Genomic DNA, 25905 nt, shown 5'->3' with positions numbered 1-25905 from the left:
GTATTACTGTGATCCACGACGGTTTCCTTTCACCAGGAAAAGTCGCTGAAAGATACTGCTACTGTACGATGAGTCACCGTGCCAAACTCACAGCCCAGGACAACTCCGCACACCGCAAGGTAGCCACTGTGTTCCTATGGGTTGGAGAGAACATCCGATTAGGATTTAATAGCAGGGAATAAACGACGTCTGGCTAGCAAAGAAGCCTAAGGGCACACACACACACATGCACACACATGCACACACCGTTGTACCATCATGTCAATCGTCCGGTGCTGATGCTGTATCTATTCCAATTAGGGGGATAAAAACTGGTTTGTAATGTTATGTAAGGTGTGAAGGGAGACTGGGCCTCCGGAAACCTTGGAGACAGTCTTTAGAATGGAGTGCCTCAGGTGATGTAATGACTTTGTCTACCAAGCCTCCACTGGGACTTCTTACGCAAGGTGATTGAAACATTGTTTTTCTGTCCTTTTCATGAGGCCTGAGGCAGCGGATTTGTTGTGTAACAGCAAATATACAGCCACTGAGTGCCGGCTTGAAGAAGGGAAAACGATTTTTGAGAAGATCTCCAACAACTCTGAACACCGTACTGATTCTGGAATCCTCATCATGGAACAGACCTTCCTGACCCCTTCTGATAACTTCCTGGGTCGTGGTTCATGTTATAAAACCTGACTTACAAAAGCAGTTATCCTTATTTCAATGTCTCTTGGCAAACCAAACAATTCCTCTTGGCTGAGTGTTTATGCATTTATTCACATGAATTAGCACCAAATGCAATTTATCCCACACACGCTGTTATATGCTCGATCAGGTGCTTGCTGTATGTGGCACAGCCCTAGTTATAGCACCAGCCCTCTCTCTCTCTTATCTCACCATCTCCTCATTTTGGTTCACTTTTCATCTTGTCCCAAGGTATCCTTTGACATCACCTGACTGGAAACCCTCTGACAGGACTGTTGATATAATTCATTTATTTCGTTTTATTATCAAGTGGTAACATTTGAATTTACGACAACGATAGCCCACAAAGACACCCGTGACATTCAAGTTTATGACGGAACGTTATCAAAAGTTCCTTCCGCTCCATGTGGTTCCTCTCTCTGAAGCTGAGATAGCTGGTGACACACTCCTCACAGCCCCACCTCACTCTCTGTCTTGCGCACACACACACACACACACACACACAGGGAGCGCACACACAGACACACTAAGAAAGGAGAAATGAAAACGCGTACCAGCAAGCACGGCGCCCTCTCGCCGCCTCACCTCAGGCGTCCTCGGAACCGCCTTCGGCTCTAATCCGGCTTCAGGAGTCGTCTTGATTTGGACGCAGCTGTGGGGAGCAAATGAACCTGTGTGGGATAAGAGGAGCAACTCAGGTGAAGAGCGGCTCACTGTGGGGAACAGAGGAGCAGGCAAGGACAGTCACCCAACACCAGGGTTTGAACCTCAACGCTGGGCCGTGTCGGCTGGTGAGACTAGCCTCTCTGCCACTTCCTCCCATCTGCCTACATTATGTATTATGACTCAACCTGTAATGATGTCATGCCATTGTAAACATACTTTCTCCTCGCCATCTTGTGAACTGCTGCCGGTGTTTATTCGAACGCGTTTGCGTGTGTTGGTGTGTGTTTGTGCCTCCAGTGAAAACCCCTCGGTTCAATGCCACAGGGAAGATGTTTCCCGACAAGCCCTCCTCCAGTACCTCGCGAGTTTGTTTGTTTTTGAAAGCCTTCGAGAGGTGACTCTCAGTCGACTCAAGGGCGGTGGAGTTTCAAGTCATTTCCCATTCAAACGTTTCCATTCAGGCCTCCACGGCAACAACAACAGATCAGTCCGGGAAATCCTTGATGTGTCGGCGAGGTTGTGCAACTTTTGTAAGAAGAGGGTCTGCCTCTGTACTTTCTTTGTACTTTCTCTTTCTGTGTTGCGTTGTTTGTCGAACAGGAGTCAGTTCAACCGTTTTGATCTCAGCTAGCTGCGACCGGACCCTCACTTCTTTGAGTGTGTGTCTGAGAGTGTGTGTGTGTGTGTGTGTTAGGCAGAGTGAGTCCCAAGTCAACAGATGCTTCCTTGGTTGTGTCTGCTTGAACAACAGTCACTGTCCAGTTCCCCGGGGCCTTGGCCCTTTCCCTCAGGCTGAATGCCAAATTCTCACTCCCCATTCGCTTGGTCTCGTAAACGGGACAATTGTATATGACGAAATATTTGTATGGCCTTTTCTTTCAGATGTAAAACGTTTTTTATCGTGTCGCAGAAGCTGGAGGAGGGCCCGAGTCGTTGATCTCGGTGTGCGGGGCTGCATGCAGGCTGCATGCTGGCTGAGATCTAGGTGGCTCTCTCTTGGATGAGGCAGAAAGAGAGAGACAGACAGGCTGAGATTTAGTTGGCTCTCTCTTGGATGAGGCAGAGAGAGAAAGAGAGACAGACAGAGCGAGAGAGAGACAGACACAGGGAGCATGTTTATATAATCCCACAGAACACATTTGTTCCCTTGACTGCAGTTTTTCCCCCGTGTCCCAGTATGTTCATGTATGTGTATTATGTATGTAACTATATTCGATTTTTCCAGGGTCTCTGAGGCATACGGTGAACTGTCCTGGTGCACACGTGACGAATAATTGACAAGAAGGAAAGACATCAAGCTGCTAACACTTCCATGACCCCCCCCCCCCTTCTCCGTCGATCTGATGGCCCATATTACGTGGGTGCCATGTCTGCAGGACAGGATGTTGGCCTATATTCCCATAGAATTTCATCCCCGTAATATTTCACAGACTTAAGTGTTACATTTTCTGCGAGACTAGGGTCTCTTGTCCCAGATTTTTAAAGGACAAAGTTCCCCAAACAACTTCTCTGGCTGATGCAGACCGAGAGACACTTTAAACATAAATGTTTTGTGTCTCTCTTGCCGGGGACCGACAAAATAAACCTCGACAAATAAGCGAGAATGTTTCTTTTTATGAGTTTTGCGACGTCTTTCCTTTCTTCCAGTATAGCCGCTCTTTTGCTCTTGTGTGAGAATAAAGGAGAGGAAATAACTGTTTTTCTTCTTTTTTTTTAATCATCTCCAAGAAAATTACATTCAAGCTACCACAGCTAATCAGTTTCTGTATTCAGTCTTTTCAATGTATTTCCAGTAATATTACAGAAGTCACACATTACAGCTTATTTGTTGGATTTTTTATCATATTAATTAATAATATTAAAAGCGACAAATACATTCGCAGATGTACAAACTTTTTCAATTTCGCTTCAATTAACTGTAGTTTCTATGATCTAGTTCTATTTGGCCAGTTAACAATTAACAGTTAACAATCCTCTCAATGCACACAGTCCTATTCACACAGTAAGCAAATGTCTTTGTCATCTAAAAATAATGATATTGTGTCAATTGACATGCAGGATATTTCTGATTAGCAAAAGCGGCCGTCTATGGTAAAGGGGTCATGGAAGATACACAGAAACATCAACAGTATCTTATTAACCCGTACAAGTCAACACAGAACAAGGTCATGTGGTTTTTCCTTTTTTTAAGTGCAAACGAGCCAGACACAGTTTGAACAGGATGGACGTGTTCCCTCTAGCCTCTGAGTAAACACACACACTATCATGTCTAAGCCCCCCCCACCCCCCCAAGCCTCAACCTGCCTGCCCCTTGCCCCCTGCCCCCCCACCCAGCCCCTAAAATGGTGCTTTAAAGGGAAATAAGCATTCACTATCAAAAATGTACATGACAACTACCCTTCCCCCCTACACCTCAAGACACGAACATGGAGGACTGGTGGACGAAAAAAGAAATGGGGGGTGGGGGGGGTAGGGGGGGCGGAGGGTGGGCCTGGCAGGGTGTCGTCCCGGGGGTTAGGGTGGGGGGGTGGGGGTCACACGGACCTCCGTTGACAGTGTGAGCGTGTGTTGTTGAGGATGTCCTGGTACATCCTGGACCTGAGGAAGCGCGGGTACGAGTCTTTCTCCATCAGGCTGTACACCTTGGCCTGGATGTCGTTCAGGCTGGACGAGTTCGGGTCCTCCAGACCCTGCCTGGTGACCTCACGGGTCCTGCAGTCAATGTTGACCTGGAAGGAAGTCATTTCATCTTTAATCAGCGGAGGTCGGCAGTTGCTGTGAAGTCAAGACACAGTCCTCCTAACTAGGATCGGCGCATGGCGTGCAAGATGGGCAATCCCGAATTTCACTTTGGTTTGGGTGGTGTTGGTCAAGTAAACCTAGAATTATTTTGTAACGCGCACACAAACAAACTAACACTCAACACACCTCTCTCGGAGCCTTGACGTCGATGAACTCCCGGTAGATCTTGTTGGCCCTCGACACCAGCTTGGCCGAGCTCTTGATCTTCTTGTAATCTTCGCAGGCCATCCAGAACTCGATGTTCTCGTCGCTGAACTCCGTCTTGAGGAAAGCGCGGAAGGCAGTGAGGCCGTCTGCGACAGCAAACAACAAACGAGGCCCTGACAGTGAGAGGAGTCGACAACAATAATAACAACAACAGAAATATTCCAGAAACAAGATTTGCATCGCCCGACTCCCAATTTCCGGGCGAAGCTCACTAGAGTCCTCCCCTTTTAAAACTTCCCATCCTTTCTCCACGCTAAAAGCAACTCATTCAGATGAATTAGCTGAAGATAACGTCTTGATATTTATCCTAGGCTGACGTTTTTCTCCGATGCATGTCACCCCTCGCTCTGACATACAGGAATCGCAACATCAACAGTTGACCACCCAGGGACCCCCCACTGAGCCTTCGGCAGTCAAGAGAAATGATCATTGTGTTCAGTGTTGCAGACAAACGGGGGTAAAGTCATGTTATTTTATTGTCCGTGTCATGTTGACCTGTTCCCCTTCCTCCTCTGCTGTGCTTGTGTTACATTAGTCCGGAAGCAGCAGGAGAGAGAGAGAGAGAGAGAGAGAGAGAGAGAGAGAGAGAGAGAGAGACAGGGGGGGAGAGAGAGAGAGAGAGAGAGAGAGAGAGAGAGAGAGAGAGAGAGAGAGAGAGAGAGAGAGAATGCAATCAGGCAGAGCCCTCGTCAACATTTTCAATTCCTCCCGTTGTGGGGCGGAGCGGCAATCCAAAAAAGAAAACAGTTCTCCGTGTCTCCCCGTGTGCTCGCCTCGTGGCCGTCAACCTCTCGGACTGAGCGGCGAGCTCGCAGCCTGCCGAGCAAACACAATTAGCCGCGGCACAAACGAAGCGGCGGCGTCGTAGGAGTGGGCAAAAGTGATAGCAGAATCCCATCTGCGCTGGCCAATAGGAACAGGGAGAACAGTGTCTGAGCCCCTGCCGCTTCGAGAGAACAAGCAGTCCTCTTTCAACCCCGGCCATGTCCTTTACACAATGATTAAAGTCATCTGTGTGTGCTTGTCTGTCTGTGTGTGTGTGTGTGTCGAAGTGTTTTTCGGTGTGGACTGTATGTCGGAGTGCGTGTGTGTGTGCCTGAGTGCTTGAGCTCGCGCGCCCGTGTGCTTGTGTCAGAGTGTGTGAGTCGGCGTGCGTTTGAGTGTGCGCGCGCGTGTGTGCGAGAGATCCTTTTGTCCGCTCGATCGGAAGCCTGACATGCGCGTGCCCTCTTGTGCGCGAGGAGAGCTTCCAGAACGTTCTGTGACTCCGTCTCCTCAGAAGGAGATGAGCAGCCTATCCCAGGTGCCGCCTGCAGCCGTTGCAGTGTCCTCGTCAAGTACAATTACCTGCTTTTGAAAAGGGGCTCCGTTCGGCCAGAGCCGTGACGTTACCATGACGCCCTGACACCCGTCCCTCCTTCCGCTGGAAGCAGGGGGGGGGGACGTGGTTTCTGTTCAGCGGAAGAAGGGAAAGAGAAATTCCGCCTCGTTTTCCGAGGACAAAGCCCTTTTAAACCTCAGAAACAGGCCACCGACACGGTGCAGTGAACATGTTACTGCTTGCGCTGTCGCAGCGTCCGGGTGGACTAAACGTCCAGGTGGTGGACTTGGCCTGACATTTGATGTCATATTCTCATCAGTGTTTACTGGTCCTGGCAAACTCCAGAGCCAACAGGAAGTGGGTGCAGGAGGGCGCAACTCTAATGGATAGCGGTGTCTGCTGTCCGCGACAGTCAGAAAGCTAATTTCCTGCTTCAAGTCATGTGCCAAGCTTTCGGAGCTATTTGTAGTGCTCTGAATCGGTCCTTTGGTGTGACTTATGGACAAGGGAACACAGACAGGCTGTTCTCATAGATGTCACCCAGTCTCGGATCTTGTGTGTGTGTGTGTGTGTGACAGAGAGATGTGTGTGTGCTTGTGTGTGTGAGAGAGAAGTGAGTGTGTGTATGTGTTTAAGAGAGATGTGTGTGTGCTTGTGTGTGTGAGAGAGAAGTGAGTGTGTGTATGTGTTTAAGAGAGATGTGTGTCTGTGAGAGAGAGAGATGACTGTGTGTGTGTGTGTGTGTGTGTGAGAAAGAAAGAGAGAGGGAGTGTGATGAGCGTGTGTGTGTGTGTGTGACAAGGTCACTGTCAACTGTGTGACTCAGTGAGTCTCTGGCTGTATCCATTAGCAGAACTGAATTAGTTCTAGAGAGTTAACAGGGCAACGACGAGGATGGAGAGAGACAGGCAGGATGCAAAGATACTTGAGTGGACTGTTCAACAAGGTCACCAAAATGAGGGCACTGCCTGTCAATAACATCCTCCCCACCCTCCTCTGCATTCTCAATTTGCTTCCCTCTGGCCCAGCCTCAGAATGACCAAGGTAGTGTTTGAGACCGACGTAGCGTTTGAGAGTCAACTCAACGAAGACTTACATTTGTGTGAAAGCAGGACGTCAAAGGAGTCAGCCCATCGGACAACCTCGTCTGTCGACAGCCTGATGGAGAGAGGGAGGAGAGAGAGGAGGAGAGGGAGGAGGAGAGAGAGGAGGAGAGGGAGGAGGAGAGAGAGGAGGAGAGGGAGGAGGAGGAGAGGGAGGAGGAGAGAGAGGACAGGGAGGAGGAGAGAGAGGAGGAGAGGGAGGAGGAGAGGGAGAAGGAGAGAGGAGGAGAGGGAGGAGGAGAGGGAGGAGGAGAGGGAGGAGGAGAGAGAAGAGGAGAGAGAGGACAGGGAGGAGGAGAGAGAGGAGGAGAGGGAGGAGGAGAGGGAGAAGGAGAGAAAGGAGGAGAGGGAGGAGGAGAGAGAAGAGGAGAGAGAGGAGGAGAGGGAGAAGGAAAGAGAGGACAGGGAGGAGGAGAGGGAGGAGGAGAGAGAGGAGGAGAGAGAAGAGGAGAGGGAGGAGGAGAGAGAGGAGGAGAGACAGGAGGAGAGGGAGGAGGAGAGAGAGGAGAAGAGAGGAGGAGAGAGAGGACAGGGAGGAGGAGAGAGAGGAGGAGAGGGAGGAGGAGAGAAAGGAGGAGAGGGAGGAGGAGAGAGAAGAGGAGAGAGAGGAGGAGAGGGAGGAGGAGAGAGAAGAGGAGAGAGAAGAGGAGAGGGAGGAGGAGAGAGAGAGAGGAGGAGAGAGAGGAGGAGAGGGAGGGAGGAGAGACAGGAGGAGAGACAGGAGGAGAGGGAGGAGGAGAGAGAGGAGGAGAGAGAGGACAGGGAGGAGGAGAGAGAGGAGGAGAGGGAGGAGGAGAGGGACAAAAACAGATTTAATGAATTTATTGGTTTAAATACCCCCGAAACTCTACGTTGCTTTGGATAAAAGCCAGATGAACACATGAATATTTCATTGACAACAACAGAAACTGTAGCAGCAGAAATGGCCTGTTGTCAGCGGACTGAATAATGCATCATTTCCTGCATGAAGCATGCAAAACATGGTCTCACATCTCCATGTTTCCGGAAGGTTCACTCACTTGATACACCTGGCCGAGGTGTCCTGAGCCGGGGGAAGGAACTCGCTGAAGTCGCTGTAGGAGTCCGACTTATTGGACAGGCAGCCCAGTCTGGTCTTCATGGTTCAACTCCTGTGGAGGATGAAGGAGAGGGAGCAGGGGGGAGGGAGACAGAGGAGGGAAAGGGAGGAGGAGGAGGAGAGGAAGGAGCGTCACTGTCTGCTGAGGAGTCAGTAAATCACCTCGGCACCTCGCAGGGCTCGGCCAGGAGAGAGAGCGTTTCCACAGCTGCCCGGGAGAGGATGGAGAGAGCTCGGAGAACACGTGCCCGGCAAGTCCAGCCCTCGCGCACGCCAACCTCCGAGAGAAGACGAGCACAGCAGAAAGATCCATCCATCTGTTCGACTATTAGTACGCCCACTTAGCAAGTCGATTGTTTTAAAGGCACAGTGTGTGTTTTTCCACGGCCTGTCGGACTCGTGGAGGCGTCAGGGCAGAACGTCGGGTGCCTTTCGCTGGGAGTTGGGAACAGTGCCCGAGGTGCTCTGCTCCTCATCCACTGGAAGCACTCTGAATGAATGGTGTTGCTCATCTCTCAGACTAGCGAGCTCTCAATGACCCCTCTGGATTATCTCACGGCACGGCACATTGTTACGGTGTGTGTGTGCGCGTGCGCGTGTGTGTACACAACGATAACGAGCATTCACGTGCGTGTATGCGTGCGTGTGTTGATTTGTGTGCCTGTGTGTACACAACAACTGCAGGTGTAACACATGACATACACTCCGTGTTTCCAAATGTTGTTTTTTTTAATTCTTTACTTTTCCAGTGACCCACATCAGTCTAAAGCCGTTCAGCAGTCTGCGGTCTGCTGTGGTTTTCAGGGCCCAACGGTGCTTTTCGGTCGGTTTAACGGCTGAGGGCTGAATCCCCTGCACTCATCGGGTGCAAACACGTGCCGAGCTATTTATAACTCTTCCTGACGGATATCTATGTAGTCAGTCGGAGTCGGCCAGTTCATGTTCTATTCAGTCAGGCATCAGCGTTGTCTCCTAAGGGGGGTTGCTAAATTTAGCTTTCTGGAGAAGCAAAGTTGCCTTAAGAATGTTATCCCCCCCCCCCCCCACACACACACACACACACTTGCAGAAAAAAAGCTACAACAACAACAAGGAGACATTCCTTCTCCTGAAGGAATGTCTGCATGGGAAGAGAACTGTGTAAGTGCTGCGTTTGGAGAAAACCCCGTTGAAGTTTGCTTTGGCGCATTGCGGTGTTTCCACTTTTCCCTTGACCTCTTTTGAAGTTGGAGCTGCCGAGATGGGAGATGTGCTGGTGCCACGGTGTGTCTCTGGCCAGCGCATGCTGCTATGCATTGTGGGATGTGCAGTGGAGCGAATACAGTTGTTTCACTTGTTAAGGTGTCATTGTAGACTCTCATGTGGCATTGTGACATGGTCCAGACAATGCTGATCTGGTGTACGGTCAAGTGGTCACGTGATCTTTTGGTCGCATGATCACGTGACCACATGGTCACCAGGTCACATGGTCACATGGGCACATGGTCTAGATAAGCCCTGCATCTCAGGCTGCATACTTTTTAGTTTCTAAGTACTGCAGCTGGCCTTACAAAGTGCGACTGCAGAATGCATACAATTGGGACACATTACTTCGTCAGAACATTGCGCCTTGAACTTTGACCCCTTGCTCTGACATCCATCCCAGTTTGCATCCTGGTACTTTTGCCAGATTGCACTTGACAGACTTTGTATTGGGACATACTAAATATTTAGCTGGAATGCTAAATAGTATGGTAGTCTGGGTATAGAGACACAAAAAAGCTGATTTGCTGCATGGTCACATGGTCCATGGTGGCATGGCAACATGGTCTAGACAGACTGATTTGGTCACATGGTCACACCACTCACTGCTCCCCTGCAGTCATATGTCCCCCCTTTCCATAAAAAGGAGTTACACGTGTATAGAAAAACCTGCCCCATGCTACCAGATGGTGCCTCACATAAACAGCATCACCATGGCTGCGTATCAGCACGCTCTGCTTCTGCGTGCACTGTGCATGTGAGCCTCCGATCTGAAGCTAACCTCTGAAGAGCCCCCGTCGGAGGTCTGAGGCTTCCAGTGGAAGCTCTGTAGCACACTGAGGGCCATCTGATGTGCCGATTCCACCAGGAGGGGTCAGGGGGAGGAGAGAGGAGAGGAGGGAGAGAGAGAGAGAGGAGAGGAGGGAGAGAGAGAGAGAGGAGAGGAGGGAGAGAGAGAGAGAGGAGAGGAGGGAGAGAGAGAGAGAGGAGAGGAGGGAGAGAGAGAGAGAGGAGAGGAGGGAGAGAGAGAGAGAGGAGAGGAGGGAGAGAGAGAGAGAGGAGAGGGGGAGGCCATGGGGAGGAGAGGGGGAGGCATCTTTGTTTGGGTTATTTCTGGCTGGTCAGGACTCTGGTTGGCCGTCTGTGATCTTGTTTCTGGCCAGGTCAGACCTCCCGGGTCTGTCTGTCTGTCTGTCTGTGTCTGCTGTCTGTGCCTGCTGTCAGACTGCCTGCCTGTCTGTCTGTCTGTCTGTGTCTGCCGTTTGGCTGTTTGTCTTTCTGTCTGTCTGCCTGCCTATCTGTATCACTGCCTGCCTGGCTGTCCCTCAAACATCCGGAAGGCCAAACGTGACTCAGCCAGCTCCATCTTGTACTCTCTGTTCTGTCTTCTCAGCCTCCCACTCTCCATCCCACTCTCCATCCCTCTCTCCATCCCTCTCTCCATCCATCCATCCATCCCTCTCTCCATCCATCCATCCATCCCTCTCTCCATCCCACTCTCCATCCCTCTCTCCATCCATCCATCCCTCTCTCCATCCCTCTCTCCATCCATCCATCCATCCCTCTCTCCATCCATCCATCCCTCTCTCCATCCCACTCTCCATCCCTCTCTCCATCCATCCATCCCTCTCTCCATCCCACTCTCCATCCCTCTCTCCATCCATCCATCCCTCTCTCCATCCCTCTCTCCATCCATCCATCCATCCCTCTCTCCATCCATCCATCCCTCTCTCCATCCCACTCTCCATCCCTCTCTCCATCCATCCATCCCTCTCTCCATCCCACTCTCCATCCCTCTCTCCATCCCTCTCTCCATCCCACTCTCCATCCCACTCTCCATCCCTCTCTCCATCCATCCATCCCTCTCTCCATCCCACTCTCCATCCCACTCTCCATCCCTCTCTCCATCCATCCATCACTCTCTCCATCCCTCTCTCCATCCCTCCGCCTCCTCCTCTCCAATCTCCCTCTCCTCAGCTCCTCGGGAGAGAGGGGTAGCGACGGGCCCCTGCCTCTCACCGCGACGCCACCAGTCACCCCCTCCGCCGCTGACAGGCTCCCCCCTGTGCACCGCGGTCACCGGTCACCTGTGAGGTCGACGTCCCCACCTCCCCTCCACGCACCTCCCGCTCTCACCCCACATCCACCCGCCACAAGTGGTGTTTCGACATGACGGTGTTACACCGTCCCCGAACCATGTCTCCTGCGGACACCTGTTTCCCTGCGCCACCCCCATAACTCACCCCTGAGAGATGTGCAGGGGCATTACTGTTGCAGGCCGCCCCCAGACCTAGTGTTGCCGGCCAAGGTCAAACAACAACCGACTCGCCCAAGGCACCTTTCACATCCCGTTAGAGAGAGGCTCCTCGCGGCCACCCTCGACAACCCCGGAGAGCTGAAGCTTCTATTTCGAGCAGACGGATGCTCGTGGCGGCCACGTCGGAATTGGTCGCGTCTCTGATGAAGCCTCGTGAACGGAACCGACTGAATTGTTCACGGCGTCGCGTTCAGGACAGGATGCTGTTGCGGTTGCTCAGTGCCACATTGGACACGCTGCAAACGGCACGACCTGTGGGCTCTGACCGCCGAAACGGCGTCAGAACTATGCAATTCTCAATTCTCTCCTTGATTGTCTGCCATTAATAATGCACTTTTTGTGTGTCGCTTTGGAGAAATCCGTCTGCGAAATGTATAAGATGAATGAATAAAGTATGATGGGGCACGTTGGGCAAGGCTGGGTTTGTTTCATAGCTGGATTTGTGGAATTCAAATAGTATTTGCACCCATTTTGGTTTCAACCCAGATGTTGGTTTACCAGAATTGGGCGGCCTAGTGTAGAGATGTGCTTGAGCTCTTTCCTCTGTGGATTACGGTGAGGAAGGTTTCTTCTTGTTTTAATCTATTCCTCCAGCCATTAGACTTATGAAATCAATGTAATTGGGAGATGTTCTTGTCAAAACCCCCTCCCTTGAGATTACAAGCCACCAAAACAAATTGAGTTGAAAGGTTCAGGGGCCCCTGCAGCTAACCTTCCCACTTTTGCAACAGCGTCTCTGCGATTGTGTCCAGTTCGTCTCGTGTTTAAAACTGCCCCAGAGAGGATCATCCCCCATATCAGCAGGTCCTCGCGGCTCGTACACACACACACAACAAACACGCTCGCGCAAAAACGGCCGAAGCGAAACCAGTTTCAGTTCTGGGGTCGCGTCCGACTTCGGCAACGGCAGACGCGAAATCGGGGGTGTCCGACCCAGTGACGGACGGACCGCGAGGAACGAAAGGGAGTTTGTCGCCCTGGACCGGAGACTGAAAGGATGACCTGATGCCCCGGGGAGGAAGACCGAGTGGGTGGTTGTGTGGGGGCTTCAAAGCCCCTCTCCATATGTGGAACATCCACGGCCTGACATTTACAGGGCTCAATAAACCCCTGGGGCCACGGATGAGGGCAGGATTGAAGGGTGGTGATTGATTTCCCTCTCTGCCTATGTGGCATACTGCATAGACATATACGTACACTGGCACACCAACAGCATAACTTTTTGGAGGTAAAATGAATCAATAGAAAGGATTCGATCCTAAAACGAGATAAAACCATGAAATAATATATCAACAGTTCTCTTTTCGATTGTACACATAATGGCAACATTGTATGCACCGTGTAAAAGCAGTTTATGTTTATCACGATTGATCGCAATCTGGTTATGTTCCTTTAAGTATGAAGAAACCTCTAAATTCAGCATAAAACTACATTGAATAAATCTCTCCTGTCCAGATATCGGACCAAACCACAGTATTCGTATTCATTCTCAACCCTGACTGCAACACAGCTTCTCCTTCAGATCCCGGCTTTACCGAACAAAAGCTGCCTTATGTAGCAGACTCGCATAGCAGTGATATGAATATGGATTTTTTACCTTCAGCCTGGTGTTTGAGGGCGCAGGTGGTCTCTCTATCTCCCAAACGTGGCTTTCAGAAGGAGCAGGCTCCGGTTTATCCAACGATGGTGTGTGTGTGTGTGTGTGTGTGGGGGATGATGTGATGCGTGTCCTTGGCTATGGTAACAGCTCTCTGGTGTGGAGACATGCACAGCGTCTGTAACCAGAGAGGGGGAGCCAAGCGACAAGCTCATCGCTGTGAAAACGTGGGGGAGAGAGAAACAGAGACTGATGGGGGAGCGAGGGGGGAGGGGGGGGGGGGGGAAACCGAGGGGAAGGGGAGGAGTGTGTTGTGGGTGCGCCGAAGCGTCTAAGGACAACCTAAGCTCATCGCAACGTGGTCGTGATGGAGGTGATGTGCAGATGTGTGTGTGGTGTCCGCACGGTGGACCAGGGGGGCAGGGTGGACCAGGGGGACCGGGTGGACCAGGGGGGCAGGGGGGACAGGGTGGACCAGGGGGGCAGGGTGGACCAGGGGGGCAGGGGGGACAGGGTGGACCAGGGGGGCAGGGTGGACCGGGGGGCAGGGTGGACCGGGGGGCAGGGTGGACCAGGGGGGCAGGGGGGACAGGGTGGACCAGGGGGACCGGGTGGACCAGGGGGGCAGGGGGGACAGGGTGGACCAGGGGGGCAGGGTGGACCAGGGGGGCAGGGGGGACCAGGGGGGCAGGGTGGACCAGGGGGGCACGGTGGACCAGGGGGGCAGGGTGGACAGGGGGGCACGATGGACCAGGGGGGCAGGGTGGACCAGAGGGGCAGGGTGGACCAGGGGGGCAGGGTGGACCAGAGGGGCAGGGTGGACCAGGGGGGCAGGGTGGACCAGGGGGGCACGGTGGACCAGGGGGGCAGGGTGGACCAGGGGGGCAGGGTGGACAGGGTGGACCAGGGGGGCAGGGTGGACCAGGGGGGCAGGGTGGACCCCATTGAGGGATTTGTTGCACTTGTTGGATAGTTGTAACTGATTTAGCTATTTGTACTCGCTGTGAATTATGTTATTGTTGCTTGCTTTCCTCCAGGTACACTCTGGGCACTTTCGAGGATCATGTTGTTTAATTGTAATTTGTTTAACGACATGCTCTTCTGGTTCTACCCATTGGCAACTTATTTGCTTTTCACAATGTATGCTTCATGTTTTGGCTACCCGCAATGTTTTTGGGCCTATCTCGTTGTTTATGATCATTGACCGATGCACTTTTTGTAAAGCTCTTTCTTGTAAGTCGCTTTGGATAAAAGCGTCTGCTAAATGAATACATGTAAATGTAATGTAGTTTGAGGGCAGCGCGGAAGGCTTCGCTCGGGGTTGGTCGATGTCAAGCAAATGGAATGGAGCATCAAGTAGAGAGAAGGCTCAAATCCCCCCCCCCCCCCCCCTTTAATCCAGATCTCTATCCGTTCCCTTGTTACACTGTCAGCAGGAGAGGAGGGAGAATGAGGAGAGGATGGGGGAAGGGAGAGGAGGGCGGAGGGAGAGGAGAGGACAGGAGAGGGTGGCGTTTGATATCAGGGCTCAGGCAAAGATGTACGCTCTCGGAATAGACCGCCGAATATAACCCCCATCACCATTCATACTGTTTGCCCCCCTCAACCTCACAAACATGTGTTTCCACAGAGCCATATGCGCAGGCACATGCACAGGAAGAAGTAGGCTTCGCGAGGTCATGCGTGGTACACATGCAATGACGAAGGGCTCTGAGGTAAACGCACATCCCCCCGTCCCCGTCCCCATCCCCCCGAGACACCCAGATACGAGGGGAACTGGCAGGGCGAGGGGCGCACATCACACGTAGCTCGTGAGCCACGTGGTGGAGGTGTAGAGTTCCCAGCATGCAGTGGGCTCCAGTCAGGTTGGTGGAGGTGTAGAGTTCCCAGCATGCAGTGGGCTCCAGTCAGGTTGGTGGAGGTGTAGAGTTCCCAGCATGCAGTGGGCTCCAGTCAGGTTGGTGGTGTAGAGTTCCCAGCATGCAGTGGGCTCCAGTCAGGTTGGTGGAGGTGTAGAGTTCCCAGCATGCAGTGGGCTGAGACACACGTGGGAGCCACGACACCACGGCTCGTACGCTTTGCTCTAAAAAAGCACCTTCGTCACCACTGTGTCATGTCGGAAACATTAGGAAATCAGAACCGGAAGTCATTATGACAATTTCTGCCTGCCATGAATAACACCATCATCACCCCCCCCCCCCTCTCTCTCCCTCCTTAATGACTTCCCTCTCTCCCTCCCAAACCCCCTCCCACGCCACAGGAAGCCAGAGCAATTGCACGCATGGCAGACCGTCAGTCCTGCAAAGAGGAAGTCACATGAGGCCCGAAGGACCCGTTGGGTTTCGGTGAGAGGAGTTAGCTGATGCATCGTGAAGCCGTCACCATCCACCCTGCAGTCCCCCTGTGAGATTTCTCTCGATCTCCCTGCTGGAAATGACTCACCACCTTTTAAACTCTGCCTGGCAACAGTGGCTGTCAGTTGTTTGTTTTTCTTCCTTCTCTGCAGAGTGTAATGGGGCGGCCTGGATATGAGGATGCTAGATGATTACATCTCGGCTTCTATTCCAACGTTCTCTCAGCCTCTCTCTCTCTTATTCTCTCTGACTTCCCCCCCCTCTCTCTCTCTCTCTCTCTCTCTCTCTCTCTCTCTCTCTCTCTCTCTCTCTCTCTCTCTCTCTCTCTCTCTCTCTCTCTCTCTCCCCCTCATACATGGCCTCTGTTTGTTGCAACGGCACTTGTCTCTCCTCTCGTCCTCCTTCCATCCCTGGGACTGCCTCTGCGCTGCTAGACAATGCACAGCAACGCAGGCATCGGCAGCACAGCGGTCAAACATGGCCGCACATGCATCTTCACGTCAGCGTGTTTGCTATGGCTACTCGGCTAATCCGCTGGGCCTTGACTGGGATGGCCAGGGATGGTACACCAGGTCCTGGATGTCGTTGTTTTTGACTCTTTTACACAAGCACCACACATTTGACCCTGCCTTCGGTGCGCCAACTCGTCCTCACTAGCGAGGAGTCATCAAATCCGTCTCCTGTTGGGTCTTAGAGATCTATAGATAGAGGGCGAATGAGTCGGCATGTCTAACTTTAGATCCGCCAGTCCGACAGTGAGGGTAAAGCTTTCAGACCAGACGAGCTGGTCACCACTCAGGCTGATGACTCAATCTGCTGTTATCTGATCGGGCTTCAGCGGCGCTGTGTGCTTTTTAATCAGAGTTAGATGGGGATTTTCTCTCTCTCTCTCTCTCTCTTTCTCTCTCTCTCTCTCTCTCTCTCTCTCTCTCTCTCTCTCTCTCTCTCTCTCTCTCTCTCTCTCTCTCTCTCTCTCTCTCTCTCTCTCTCTCTCTCTCTCTGTCTCTCTCTCTCTGTCTCTATCTGAGGCTTTATGTCACATCTTTCAGAGCAATCTCTAGAGTCTCTGGAGGGATGGGAGTTTCAGAGCGATCTCTACAGTCACACCTGTAATGGTGTTTCTCTTCAGTAGTGTATCCTCCCTCTCTTGCCCAGAGGTGTTTAAACATGACATCAAACATGACATCATAACATCAAAATATATCTTGATGCAAAATATCCCTCAAATAAATGGAGCAAAAATAAAATATAAGATACTGGTGCCAGTAAATGTAGACAAACATACACGACGACACGTGTATGTTCAAAACACAGGGAAAAACATTTGTAACATTGGGCATTCAAAATGTATACAAAATGACAGAACATTCGGACTTTTTGCTACTATTCGTTTTGTGTCTCTCATCAACCAAGCAAAAACAAAGTTAAGGAGTGCAAATAATTAGACGGTCAGACATCTCTTGACAAGGCTGTCGTGAACATAAAATGTGTTCGAGGTCTGTATCTCCCTCTTCCCACAGTTGCCCCCAACTGACAAGGTCAATTGCCAACCACTCGCCATGCACCAGCTTCGACAGCCATGGTGTCACCAGCTTGCACCCTGACATTAGACACAACCAAGCACGGACGCCTGCAATCCATCAGTGAGTTAGTGTGTTGTGTGGGGGGTGGATCGATACTGGTCAGAGTCGTCGAGCGAGCTTCTCGTGTGTAATGACACGAACGGATGCAGGGAGGTGAGGGAAGACCCCTGGAGCGTCAGGGTTTGCGGGCTCCGGGGGGGAGGTGGAAACAGCACACAGTGTACCCACACACAAGTCACCCAGACCGGGGGGAGTGTTCCTCTCTGAAGTCCCTGTCACGCCAGGATATCCCTAATATGGGCTTTCTGTATCTGATCTCCCAAATATTGATTTTAGAGACTGTGTGTGTGTCCAGGGGAATGCCTCTGTGCCTGTAAGGAGTGGGGAATGTATTAATGTTTTTTTTCCTTTGCATTACAGTTTTTCACAATTGCTAAAACACATTCTTGAAACAATCACCCATTTTCTCAAAACTGTAAACACAAAACCTCATCTTCAAGCACTATTTACAAAACCTCTGAATCCTCTTGCAAAATTAAACTTTCGCCTCAAAACAGTTTTACCTGTGCTCAAAATCAAGCTTTCGCCTCAAAACAGATTTACCTGTGCTCAAAATCAAACACTGCTCTCAAATCATAAACAAAGTGATCAAAATGATATACACTATCAAGCAGTCAGTAAACAATACACAAAAAAATTGAAAACACATTGTTCAAAACATATAGTTCTCAAGGAGAAGAACATTTTTACGTAACCTCAAAACAAATTTCATATTTATCCGTCATTGTCTTTTGATGAACGACAACATGTTCTATCATAGTAGCTCAAAATGTATCAGAAATTACTACTCTGCTTTGCTCTTTGCAATTTTTTTTGTTCTTTCTCCTCCTTGTACCCCTATACAGTACTGTACCCTGCATCTCACTACTCACAACTCACTCTTGTTCTTTGTTGATATGAACCTGCAACCAGTCAAAATCTATTGAGCAGTCAGTACTGTTACTGTAACAAATGGAAAGCACAATGTTCAGGGCCATACAATTTGTTCATTGTACAGTATACAGCCTACAATGCACTGTACTACAGTATACAATACTACAGTAAAAGGGACAAAAATCTAAGGAGTAAACATGTGATCAATTTGCTTCTTCTTGTCTTTGGGCTGGGTCAGTCCAGAGCACTTCGTCGACATCACAAGCAATATTTTCCCATCTTCAACAACCTGTTTGCTCTCTGAACTGGCTTATATTGGTTGTGTCACATCATTTGAAACAAGTTAAATCAATTTTGAGTGGTTGTGTTTTGTCAATGACATGTTTTCTCTATTTGTATTTGATTGTTGCCATTTGTGTTTACCAGTATGGATGACATGTGCGTTAGAGTGCAGAATGTGTTTTGAGAATGAGAATGTGTTCAGAGTTTTGCCCGAAAAGTCTATGTGAGATCTGCAAATTGTGTTTTACCATGTGAAATGGTTTAAGGTATTGACAACAGACTGCACAATTAGCTACATGAGTTCAGGCAACTGAGAACTTTGTTCAGCCAATGGGTTTTAGTGTTTTAGCAATTCAGAAAAACTGTAAGTGTACCATATATAGTGTACGCATGGGTATACGATTCCTCTTATGGAGCCGGTGGGGACATGAGAGTCAGCATGATACTGGTAGCTGAGATGTGGCTACTTTGCTATGTGGTTCGTAAATACAGACCTTCCCTTGACTCTGACCACCGATGTACTGTTATAAATGAGCATTTTTTGACCTCTTGATCTTCTGCTTTACTTTCTACGGGCACTATTTGTACGTCGCTTTGGAGAAAACGTCTGCTCAATGAATGAAATGTCAAATACTGGGTTCTCTTCCGAGACATTCTGTTGATTTCATCCAGATAGGTTTCGATGTGGGTTTTCAGCTCCATTTTAAGATGTTTCCTCAAATGTAATCACATTCAAATAGTGCAAAATTATTCTGAAGAATGATTAATGACTCCGTTTGTACGTGACAAGGAAAGCTGGAGAGTGACAGAAACTGTCGTTGGAGATAAAAAGGGAGAGGATGCTTGTTGACGTCATAGATAATGATGTTGGAAAAGCAGAGTGCAAATTATCCAATGATAATCGGGGGGGTCAACTTCTTCTCCAGGGCGTAAAGTCATATTTACGATTACAGGTAAGAACGATATATAAGTGTATCGACCCCCCCGACCTGTTGTTTTTACCTCTTTTGGGGGGGGTCCAAGTCTTCATTAGGGGGGTCAAACCCCAAGCCCCCCCGTAATTCGAACCCTGAGAAAAGACACGCACAGGTTCAGCTTGTAAACCGCTGATAATGTGCCAAGCCGCTCTCTTAGCCAGGCCCTTTGATAAACATTTGAAAATGCATAGGTTTCCAATATATAATCATTAGCAAACATAAACAGTTGACTCGCCTTCCTCTGAGATCCAGGTGTCGTTGCGAAGCGTTTATTTCGTTCAATGTATTCAATCCACAGCCCTGGATGAATTCATTGCTGCCAAAATGAATTAGGAATTATAGGTCAGGAATGACCGTGCATTCATTGGCCATGCTTCTTTGCATTTCTGATGAATGGAACTGTATTAAAGCCCCCCATTGATTGAGGCTTGAGGTCAGTGGGTTGTCTTGTACAGTGATGGCTGATCCTGTCTGTGGTGAGACGGTAATGGAATCGGAAGCTTGCAGAACAGGAACTCAAAACCCATGGAGGTAAACAGATGTTTATGCCCTGGTTGTTGTCTACATGCATGTTAATCAACCTATCTAACGTATGTATTTATTAGAAGAACCAATATTTTTTGGGGGTGAGAGCAAAGTAAGAATGGCTAGCTTGAAAAGTAGATTTTTTCAGAAATACTCTACACACTGTGCCTTTTAACCCTTTCGGAAGATTTTGAAAGAGCTGCAAATGTAGATTGACTTTCAGATGAACCATTTAAAGGACTGTTACTTGTGGGTTTCCTGTCCTGCAGTAGCTATGTAGTGTAGTACGAGAACAAGCCCTGGTGGGATCGGGATTATATATAACATTGCAACACATCCATCTCCTCAAATGTTGAAGCCAAAAATGCTGACCATGTTTATTCATGACACAGTCACAACACAACACAAACCTAGTATATTAGTTATTGGCTATATATATATATATATATATATATATATATATATTATGGTTATATGACATAAAAATATCACATTCAGACACCACTTTCTCATGTAGTCGTAAGGCACAGTGTGAGGTTGCGGTTGACAGCTCGAGTTGAGAGAATCTCTTTTCTGGGAAGTGAAGGTGTGGTTATACTTCCATCTAGTGGCCGCATGGAGACACTGCATTCAAGATTCTTTACCACACCGCCGGGACAGAACCTGCCGTTCCCAAGAGCAGGGACACCAACACACTCCAGCCCGAAAAAGGGCCGACAGCTCAGACCACAGGCCAGCGACACGTGCCCCGCTCTCACGTATGGGGGACTTCCGTGACGTCAGGGCTGGTCTCGGACTGCCGATCCGCTGGGCTGGACCTCCCCCCAGGACTGTGTCTGACCCTGAGCACGGTGTGCACCCCGCGGAGCAGGAACAGGACGGAGATGGCGGCAAAGTAGGAGGCGTAAACGACAAACTGGGGGGAGAGGGGCGGAGAAACGAAGAATCGAGTTAGCAGGCGGGCGTGGAAGGGAAGGTATGGGCCCGTGAATGTTTTCCCACATTTCAAGTTCAGGTCCAAGTTCAAGTCTTTTATTGTCAGATGCACAGAACAACACAAGGTCAGACTGGGCACTGACATTCTTAAGACAAGACAACGCAAGCACCTGGCATAACATATCAAATAAGTACACCGAACATAAATTACATCTATGCTAAGCTTAAATGAGTAAACCTCCTAAATATACAGATAAATATAAATAATACAATATACTAAACCCTAAATACACATAATAACCTATTGCTAAATTTCCAATCCGCTCCCTACCTGTGTGGTGATGGCCATCCGCAGACTGCTGACCACTATGGCCGTGAGGAGACTCTGCAAGGCCGTGCCCATGAAGAAGTTGAGCCCGAAAACCAGGGCGTAGCGCTCCCGGCTCAAGTTACGGGCGATCTGAAAACTAAGATGGCCAAAGGTCACTGTTCTGACTCTGCACCAAGGACACAACGTCATATCGCGCGGCCGGGAATCGAACCGGCAACCTTCTGATTAACAGCCCGCGACTCCCCAACCGCTCACCCGTCCGACCCCGCCCCCTCTTACGTGCACACGGTAATGACCAGCATGTAGACGGTCTTGAAGAGGGCGTAGCAGCCGTAGCAGACCCAGATGCTGCACGTGAGCTCCATCAGGTAGAGGGCTCCGGCGAGCAGGGCGGTGAACACCCCCAGGAACAGCTCCCCCCACACGGACCAGTCCAGCGCCACGTGGCCCACTGCTACGGAGGCTGCCGCCCCTGGAACACAGATCACACCTGGGTGTGTGCGTGTGGCAACCGGGTGTTTGTGCGTGGATAGGTGTGTGGCACCTGGGTGTGTGCGTGTGGCAACCGGGTGTTTGTGCGTGGATAGGTGTGTGGCACCTGGGTGTGTTTAGGAATGTGTGTGTGGCACCTGGGCATGTGTGTGTGTGTCTGTATGTGTGTCTCCCACCTGTGTGTGTGTGTGTGTGGCGTTACTAAGTTTCTACTGAGGCAGCGATGACAAATCATACAGTTGCAGTACACATTTTAAAGATCGGTAGGGTCTATATGAGTAATTTATTGATACATGGATATAGGCCTACATTTTCATTTCAGCCACGAGTGGGGCAGGTAATTGGCTAAGTTAATAACTTTTTGAGACATTCAGCTCTAATAACAGAGGAACATGGAGTCATATCCCCTCCCCCAGTCTAATAATGACTGATAACCCACCCTGTTTTAATCATTTCACTTAAAGCAGACATTTCATCACTTTATTCCGCCCCAGTAGATCAATACTAATAGCGTGGCATAAGCACCACCATCCACTCTCCGTATTAGGGCTGTATTTAATCAGCGTATGCAGGCTTGTTGAGAGGGATGAGCCTAATGGAAATGATGTCGTTCCGCAGGATAGACAGACAGCCACCGGCACAGGGTCAGAAGGAGCCGTGGGCTAATAGCCCAGCATCGAAGCTAATCCCTCCACGAGGGCGCGATAATGATGTGAATTGAAATTAAACACGCGAGAACACATTCCTGGTAATTATTCAAGACCCTGCCCTAACCCTTGCTAAGCGAAGGGAAATCGCTGCAAAATGAAAGAAGGATGAGTTCCTCATTTAAATGCGAAGCGATTTACATTTTTGGGTTCACGATGGTCTGATGTTTTGGTCATTCCGGGTAATGACCGAATAAGAAAGGGCTGTTTGGGCACTATAACACATATCAACAACACATCTTCTCCACTGTCGTTTGATCTCTATAATAAACCCTCCTACATCTAAATTGTTGTTACTGACTGCAGGCAAGGTACTCTTGCATAACTCAATTCCTGAGGGAAATATAAAATGTGAAATAGACAAAAAATTTAAAATAATGCAAACATTGCCTTGAATTTAATCTATATCGGAAGGGAACTTTTGCACCTGAAGGACACAGCAGGATGTTATTCACACAGAGTAATTGCTAGCGGTTTCCTGGGAATACAGAAAATGTTTCTGCTTTAGAATCAATGGAGAGAAGTCTGTGGATGGTTTCCCGCTGGGCGGGTTCATAAGGGAGATTGTAATTATACAGACTAATTCATGTGCTACTCATTGTTTACCCTTTGCAAAGGGCTTTACGGAATAGTTTTAGCAGAGTGGTTGTTATTGTCAAGAATTAGGGCTGTTCCCTGGTCTAAATGAATCTTCATCCAATTGCCATTGGAGAATCAAACTGAAATGATGTGTTCAAACCAGTAAGGTGAGTTTGAGGCCTTGGGAAGCAGTGCTCAAGGGGTGAAGTGTGTATTACATCAGACCTCCCAAGTTCGATTTTTCTCACTTATAGAGGGTTCCTTAACTTTTATGGGCCTTCCAGCCCCCACTCCCTCCCCCTCAATTCAAATAGTAGCTGACAGTCCCCCGCTGTATCCCCCCCCCCAGGTCGCCCTGCAGGGGGATACAGCTAGTTACCTGACAGCGTGGCGAAGGTACAGCTAGTTACCTGACAGTGTGGCGAAGGTACAGCTAGTTACCTGACAGCGTGGCGAAGGTACAGCTAGTTACCTGACAGTGTGGCGAAGGTACAGCTAGTTACCTGACAGCGTGGCGAAGGTACAGCTAGTTACCTGACAGCGTGGCGAAGGTACAGCTGGTTACCTGACGGCGTGGCGAAAGTACAGCTAGTTACCTGACGGCGTGGCGAAGGTACAGCTAGTTACCTGACGGCGTGGCGAAGGTACAGCTAGTTACCTAACAGCGTGGCGAAGTTACAGCTAGTTACCTGACAGCGTGGCGAAGGTACAGCTAGTTACCTGACAGCGTGGCGAAGGTACAGCTAGTTACCTGACAGCGTGGCGAAGGCGTCCACCCCTCCGTTGTAGGCGGTGAAGTTGTCTCTGGGCTGTTTGGCCTCCCAGAGCAGCTGCACGTAGCTGGAGACCTGATAGAAGCCACACCTGCCCGCGGCCACCCACACGCAGAAGAACCGCACCGCCACGGACGAGTAGCACTCCCTACAGTCCCTCCACAGCCTCCTCACGGCAGCCGCCGCCTCCCGCCCGGCCCTCCCGGCCCTCCCGCCCCAGGACACCCCCCGTCCCTCGGGCTCCCGCGGCCCGTCGTCGCCCGGACCTCCGTCCGCCAGGGTCTCCCTCCGGAACAGGCTCTTCCCGGGCATGGGCAGGAGAAAGGAGACGGAGAGCGCCAGGCAGAGGGACACGAGGGTGGTCACGGCGAGCCAGTAGAGGACCACCCCCCACAGGGACACCAGGAGCTGCCCGAGGGCCGCCCCGGCCGCGTACCCCAGGAGGACGGCGGCGCGGGCGTAGCTCGTCACCCGCTGGTAGCGCCCGGGGTGCACCACGGTGTAGATGTAGGAGAAGTAGGCCACGTCGGCCGCCGTGGCGAGGCTGTAGACGAAGAGGGCGCCCTGGGCAGAGGAGACACCCGTGCAGAAGAGGAGGAGGAGGACGGCGAGCACGTTGCTCAGAGCCTGGAGAACGATCACAGGCTTGTATCTCAGGGGGTCGGTGAGTAGGAACACGGGGATGAGGAGGAGGAGGCTGGAGTAGGCCCACACTGGGAGGACCTGCTCGGTCACCTTCGGTCGGAATCCACAGCACGGAAAATAACAACGACAGATTTTGGTTAGCGGTCGCTAATTTGTCCCTCGTGATTTGCAGTCAAATGCTCTAAGCACCGAAAGAAACCTTCCCCCCCGATTATTAACAGGAGGTTAATTTGAAATTAGAGGCCACATTTTCTTACTAATGGCGCTTTACAAATCATGCGTGAAACAAACACGACAGTATGGTGCATGGGGTGTCGATGTTTAGGTAATTGAATTGACTGAACTATTAGAAGACTGACAGGCAGACGCCGGGTCTGTTTTTGTCACACACACACCCATGCGCACGCACACACACACACATACACACATCCCGGCAGAGTTCCCTACCTGATGGACGGTCAGATTCTTGTACGGCCCGATGAGGAACGCGGTGAGGAACGGCTCCGTGGGCCTCAGCATGGAGCTGAACCCGTAGACGCAGAGCAGCGCCGTGGGGCCCGCCCAGCCTCCTCCGCGCCGGGGCCCGCACACCGAGCTCCAGCAGAAGCCTGTCATCTCGCCGTCGTTCCCAAGAGAGACCTCGCCGTGCTCTCGGGGTAAGCCAGCAACTCACCTAGGCTGTGTAATCTGCCTCGATGCAGAGGTGCAGATAAGCCCAAGGTTAGCGGGACTGCAAAGTCACCTGTTTGTCTTTCGTTTCTCTCCGACGTCTGCTCGGTGGGACGGCGACACCGCTCGACTGTGAAAGGGAAAACATTGGGATGAAGAACAAGAAGCCGTGTCCCCAAGGGAGAGATTTAATAAACACATCCCTCACTTCCTTCATGGGGAAGAAGACTCGCTTATTGGGTGCGAAGCCGAGCTGACGGTGGAAACTGCGAGTTCGAGGGAGTCTCCTGCGAAACACGTTCAGTCTCTCCAAACAGACTCCAGAATATCAGCCTGAAAGCACAATAATGTGTTCATTTAGCTTTTACCCGAAGCAACATATAGCGGGGGGGGAACTGAACCGGTGACATTTTAATCTGCAGTAAAAATGCTCAACCACTGAACTGTGGCCGACACGTTTATCAAAACAAACACATTGTGGGTTTGTATATTTATACTGATCCTCAGGTGTCCAGTGAAGGTCCTGCCTCATGTTATGACACTTCCCTCGGAACTTGAAGGCGAAGAGCACCTAAATCATGTAGGATACCAAAAAAATAAAAATAAATCAATATCCTATTCTCTCTCGGCCTGAAACCTCTTTGAACTCCCACACCTACACACACACACACGAATGGGAAAATGTGTCCAAACTTTTGACTGGTACTGTACATGCCTTCTCTCTCACACATACACTCTCTCACACACACACAGTATATACACCACACACGCTCCCTCTCACACACACACCATGCCTCTCCAAATAGCCAACCATTAAATCCCCATCATTCACTGTGTAGGTTAGACACATTTCAGGCTTTACTGTAAATGCAACCCTAAATGATAGCTCACTGCGCCATAATCAACGGGAAGTATTTCAGCACAAAAGCAGTCTTTTTGGGCAGCAAAGTGAGTTTGGAGAACTGTGAAATCCCTCCTGGCAGGTGGGTTTTTATTAGAACCAGTGTGAGACTGTGTGTCTGGTCCTCCTGTATCCCAGCAGGGCTGTCTGTCAGGAGACAGTGTGTGCTTGTGAGGTGACTGGAAGGGAGGAGGAATA

The 25905-nt window shown here is 50.4% G+C and overlaps 2 protein-coding genes across 2 annotated transcripts; both read right to left on the bottom strand.

Moving 5' to 3' along the window:
• Positions 1-3875: 3875 nt before the first annotated feature.
• rgs8 (regulator of G protein signaling 8) lies at positions 3876-13219 on the bottom strand. The gene is made up of 5 exons (XM_062452550.1): positions 13021-13219; positions 7806-7916; positions 6780-6841; positions 4282-4448; positions 3876-4082 (listed from the first exon to the last, which is right to left on the bottom strand). The coding sequence occupies exons 2-5, from the start codon at positions 7904-7906 to the stop codon at positions 3888-3890; spliced, it is 525 nt and encodes a 174-aa protein (XP_062308534.1). The 5' UTR covers positions 7907-7916; positions 13021-13219; the 3' UTR covers positions 3876-3887.
• A 7209-nt stretch (positions 13220-20428) lies between these two features.
• LOC134012703 (thiamine transporter 1-like) lies at positions 20429-24752 on the bottom strand. The gene is made up of 5 exons (XM_062452245.1): positions 24585-24752; positions 23471-24227; positions 21221-21413; positions 20942-21077; positions 20429-20590 (listed from the first exon to the last, which is right to left on the bottom strand). Exons 1-5 carry the CDS (start codon positions 24750-24752, stop codon positions 20429-20431), a joined length of 1416 nt encoding a protein of 471 aa, XP_062308229.1.
• Positions 24753-25905: the final 1153 nt, after the last annotated feature.

This window comes from Osmerus eperlanus, chromosome 26, assembly GCF_963692335.1.
Source record: "Osmerus eperlanus chromosome 26, fOsmEpe2.1, whole genome shotgun sequence".
NCBI classification, from domain to species: domain Eukaryota; kingdom Metazoa; phylum Chordata; class Actinopteri; order Osmeriformes; family Osmeridae; genus Osmerus; species Osmerus eperlanus.
This window is presented reverse-complemented; position numbering and strand designations above follow the sequence as displayed.

Excerpts from the sequence above, each read along its gene's own strand:
- rgs8 (XM_062452550.1), bottom strand. The coding sequence starts at position 7,906 with ATGAAGACCAGACTGGGCTGCCTGTCCAATAAGTCGGACTCCTACAGC. Across the intron at positions 4,449-6,779 it reads CGTCCTGCTTTCACACAAAT|ACGGCCTCACTGCCTTCCGC; the intron begins GTAAGTCTTCGT and ends TTGCTGTCGCAG. Across the intron at positions 4,083-4,281 it reads ACGTCAAGGCTCCGAGAGAG|GTCAACATTGACTGCAGGAC; the intron begins GTGTGTTGAGTG and ends ACTTCCTTCCAG.
- LOC134012703 (XM_062452245.1), bottom strand. The coding sequence starts at position 24,752 with ATGACAGGCTTCTGCTGGAGCTCGGTGTGCGGGCCCCGGCGCGGAGGA. Across the intron at positions 21,414-23,470 it reads CGCCTTCGCCACGCTGTCAG|GGGCGGCAGCCTCCGTAGCA; the intron begins GTAACTAGCTGT and ends TCTGTGTTCCAG. Across the intron at positions 20,591-20,941 it reads GGATGGCCATCACCACACAG|TTTGTCGTTTACGCCTCCTA; the intron begins GTAGGGAGCGGA and ends CTCTCCCCCCAG.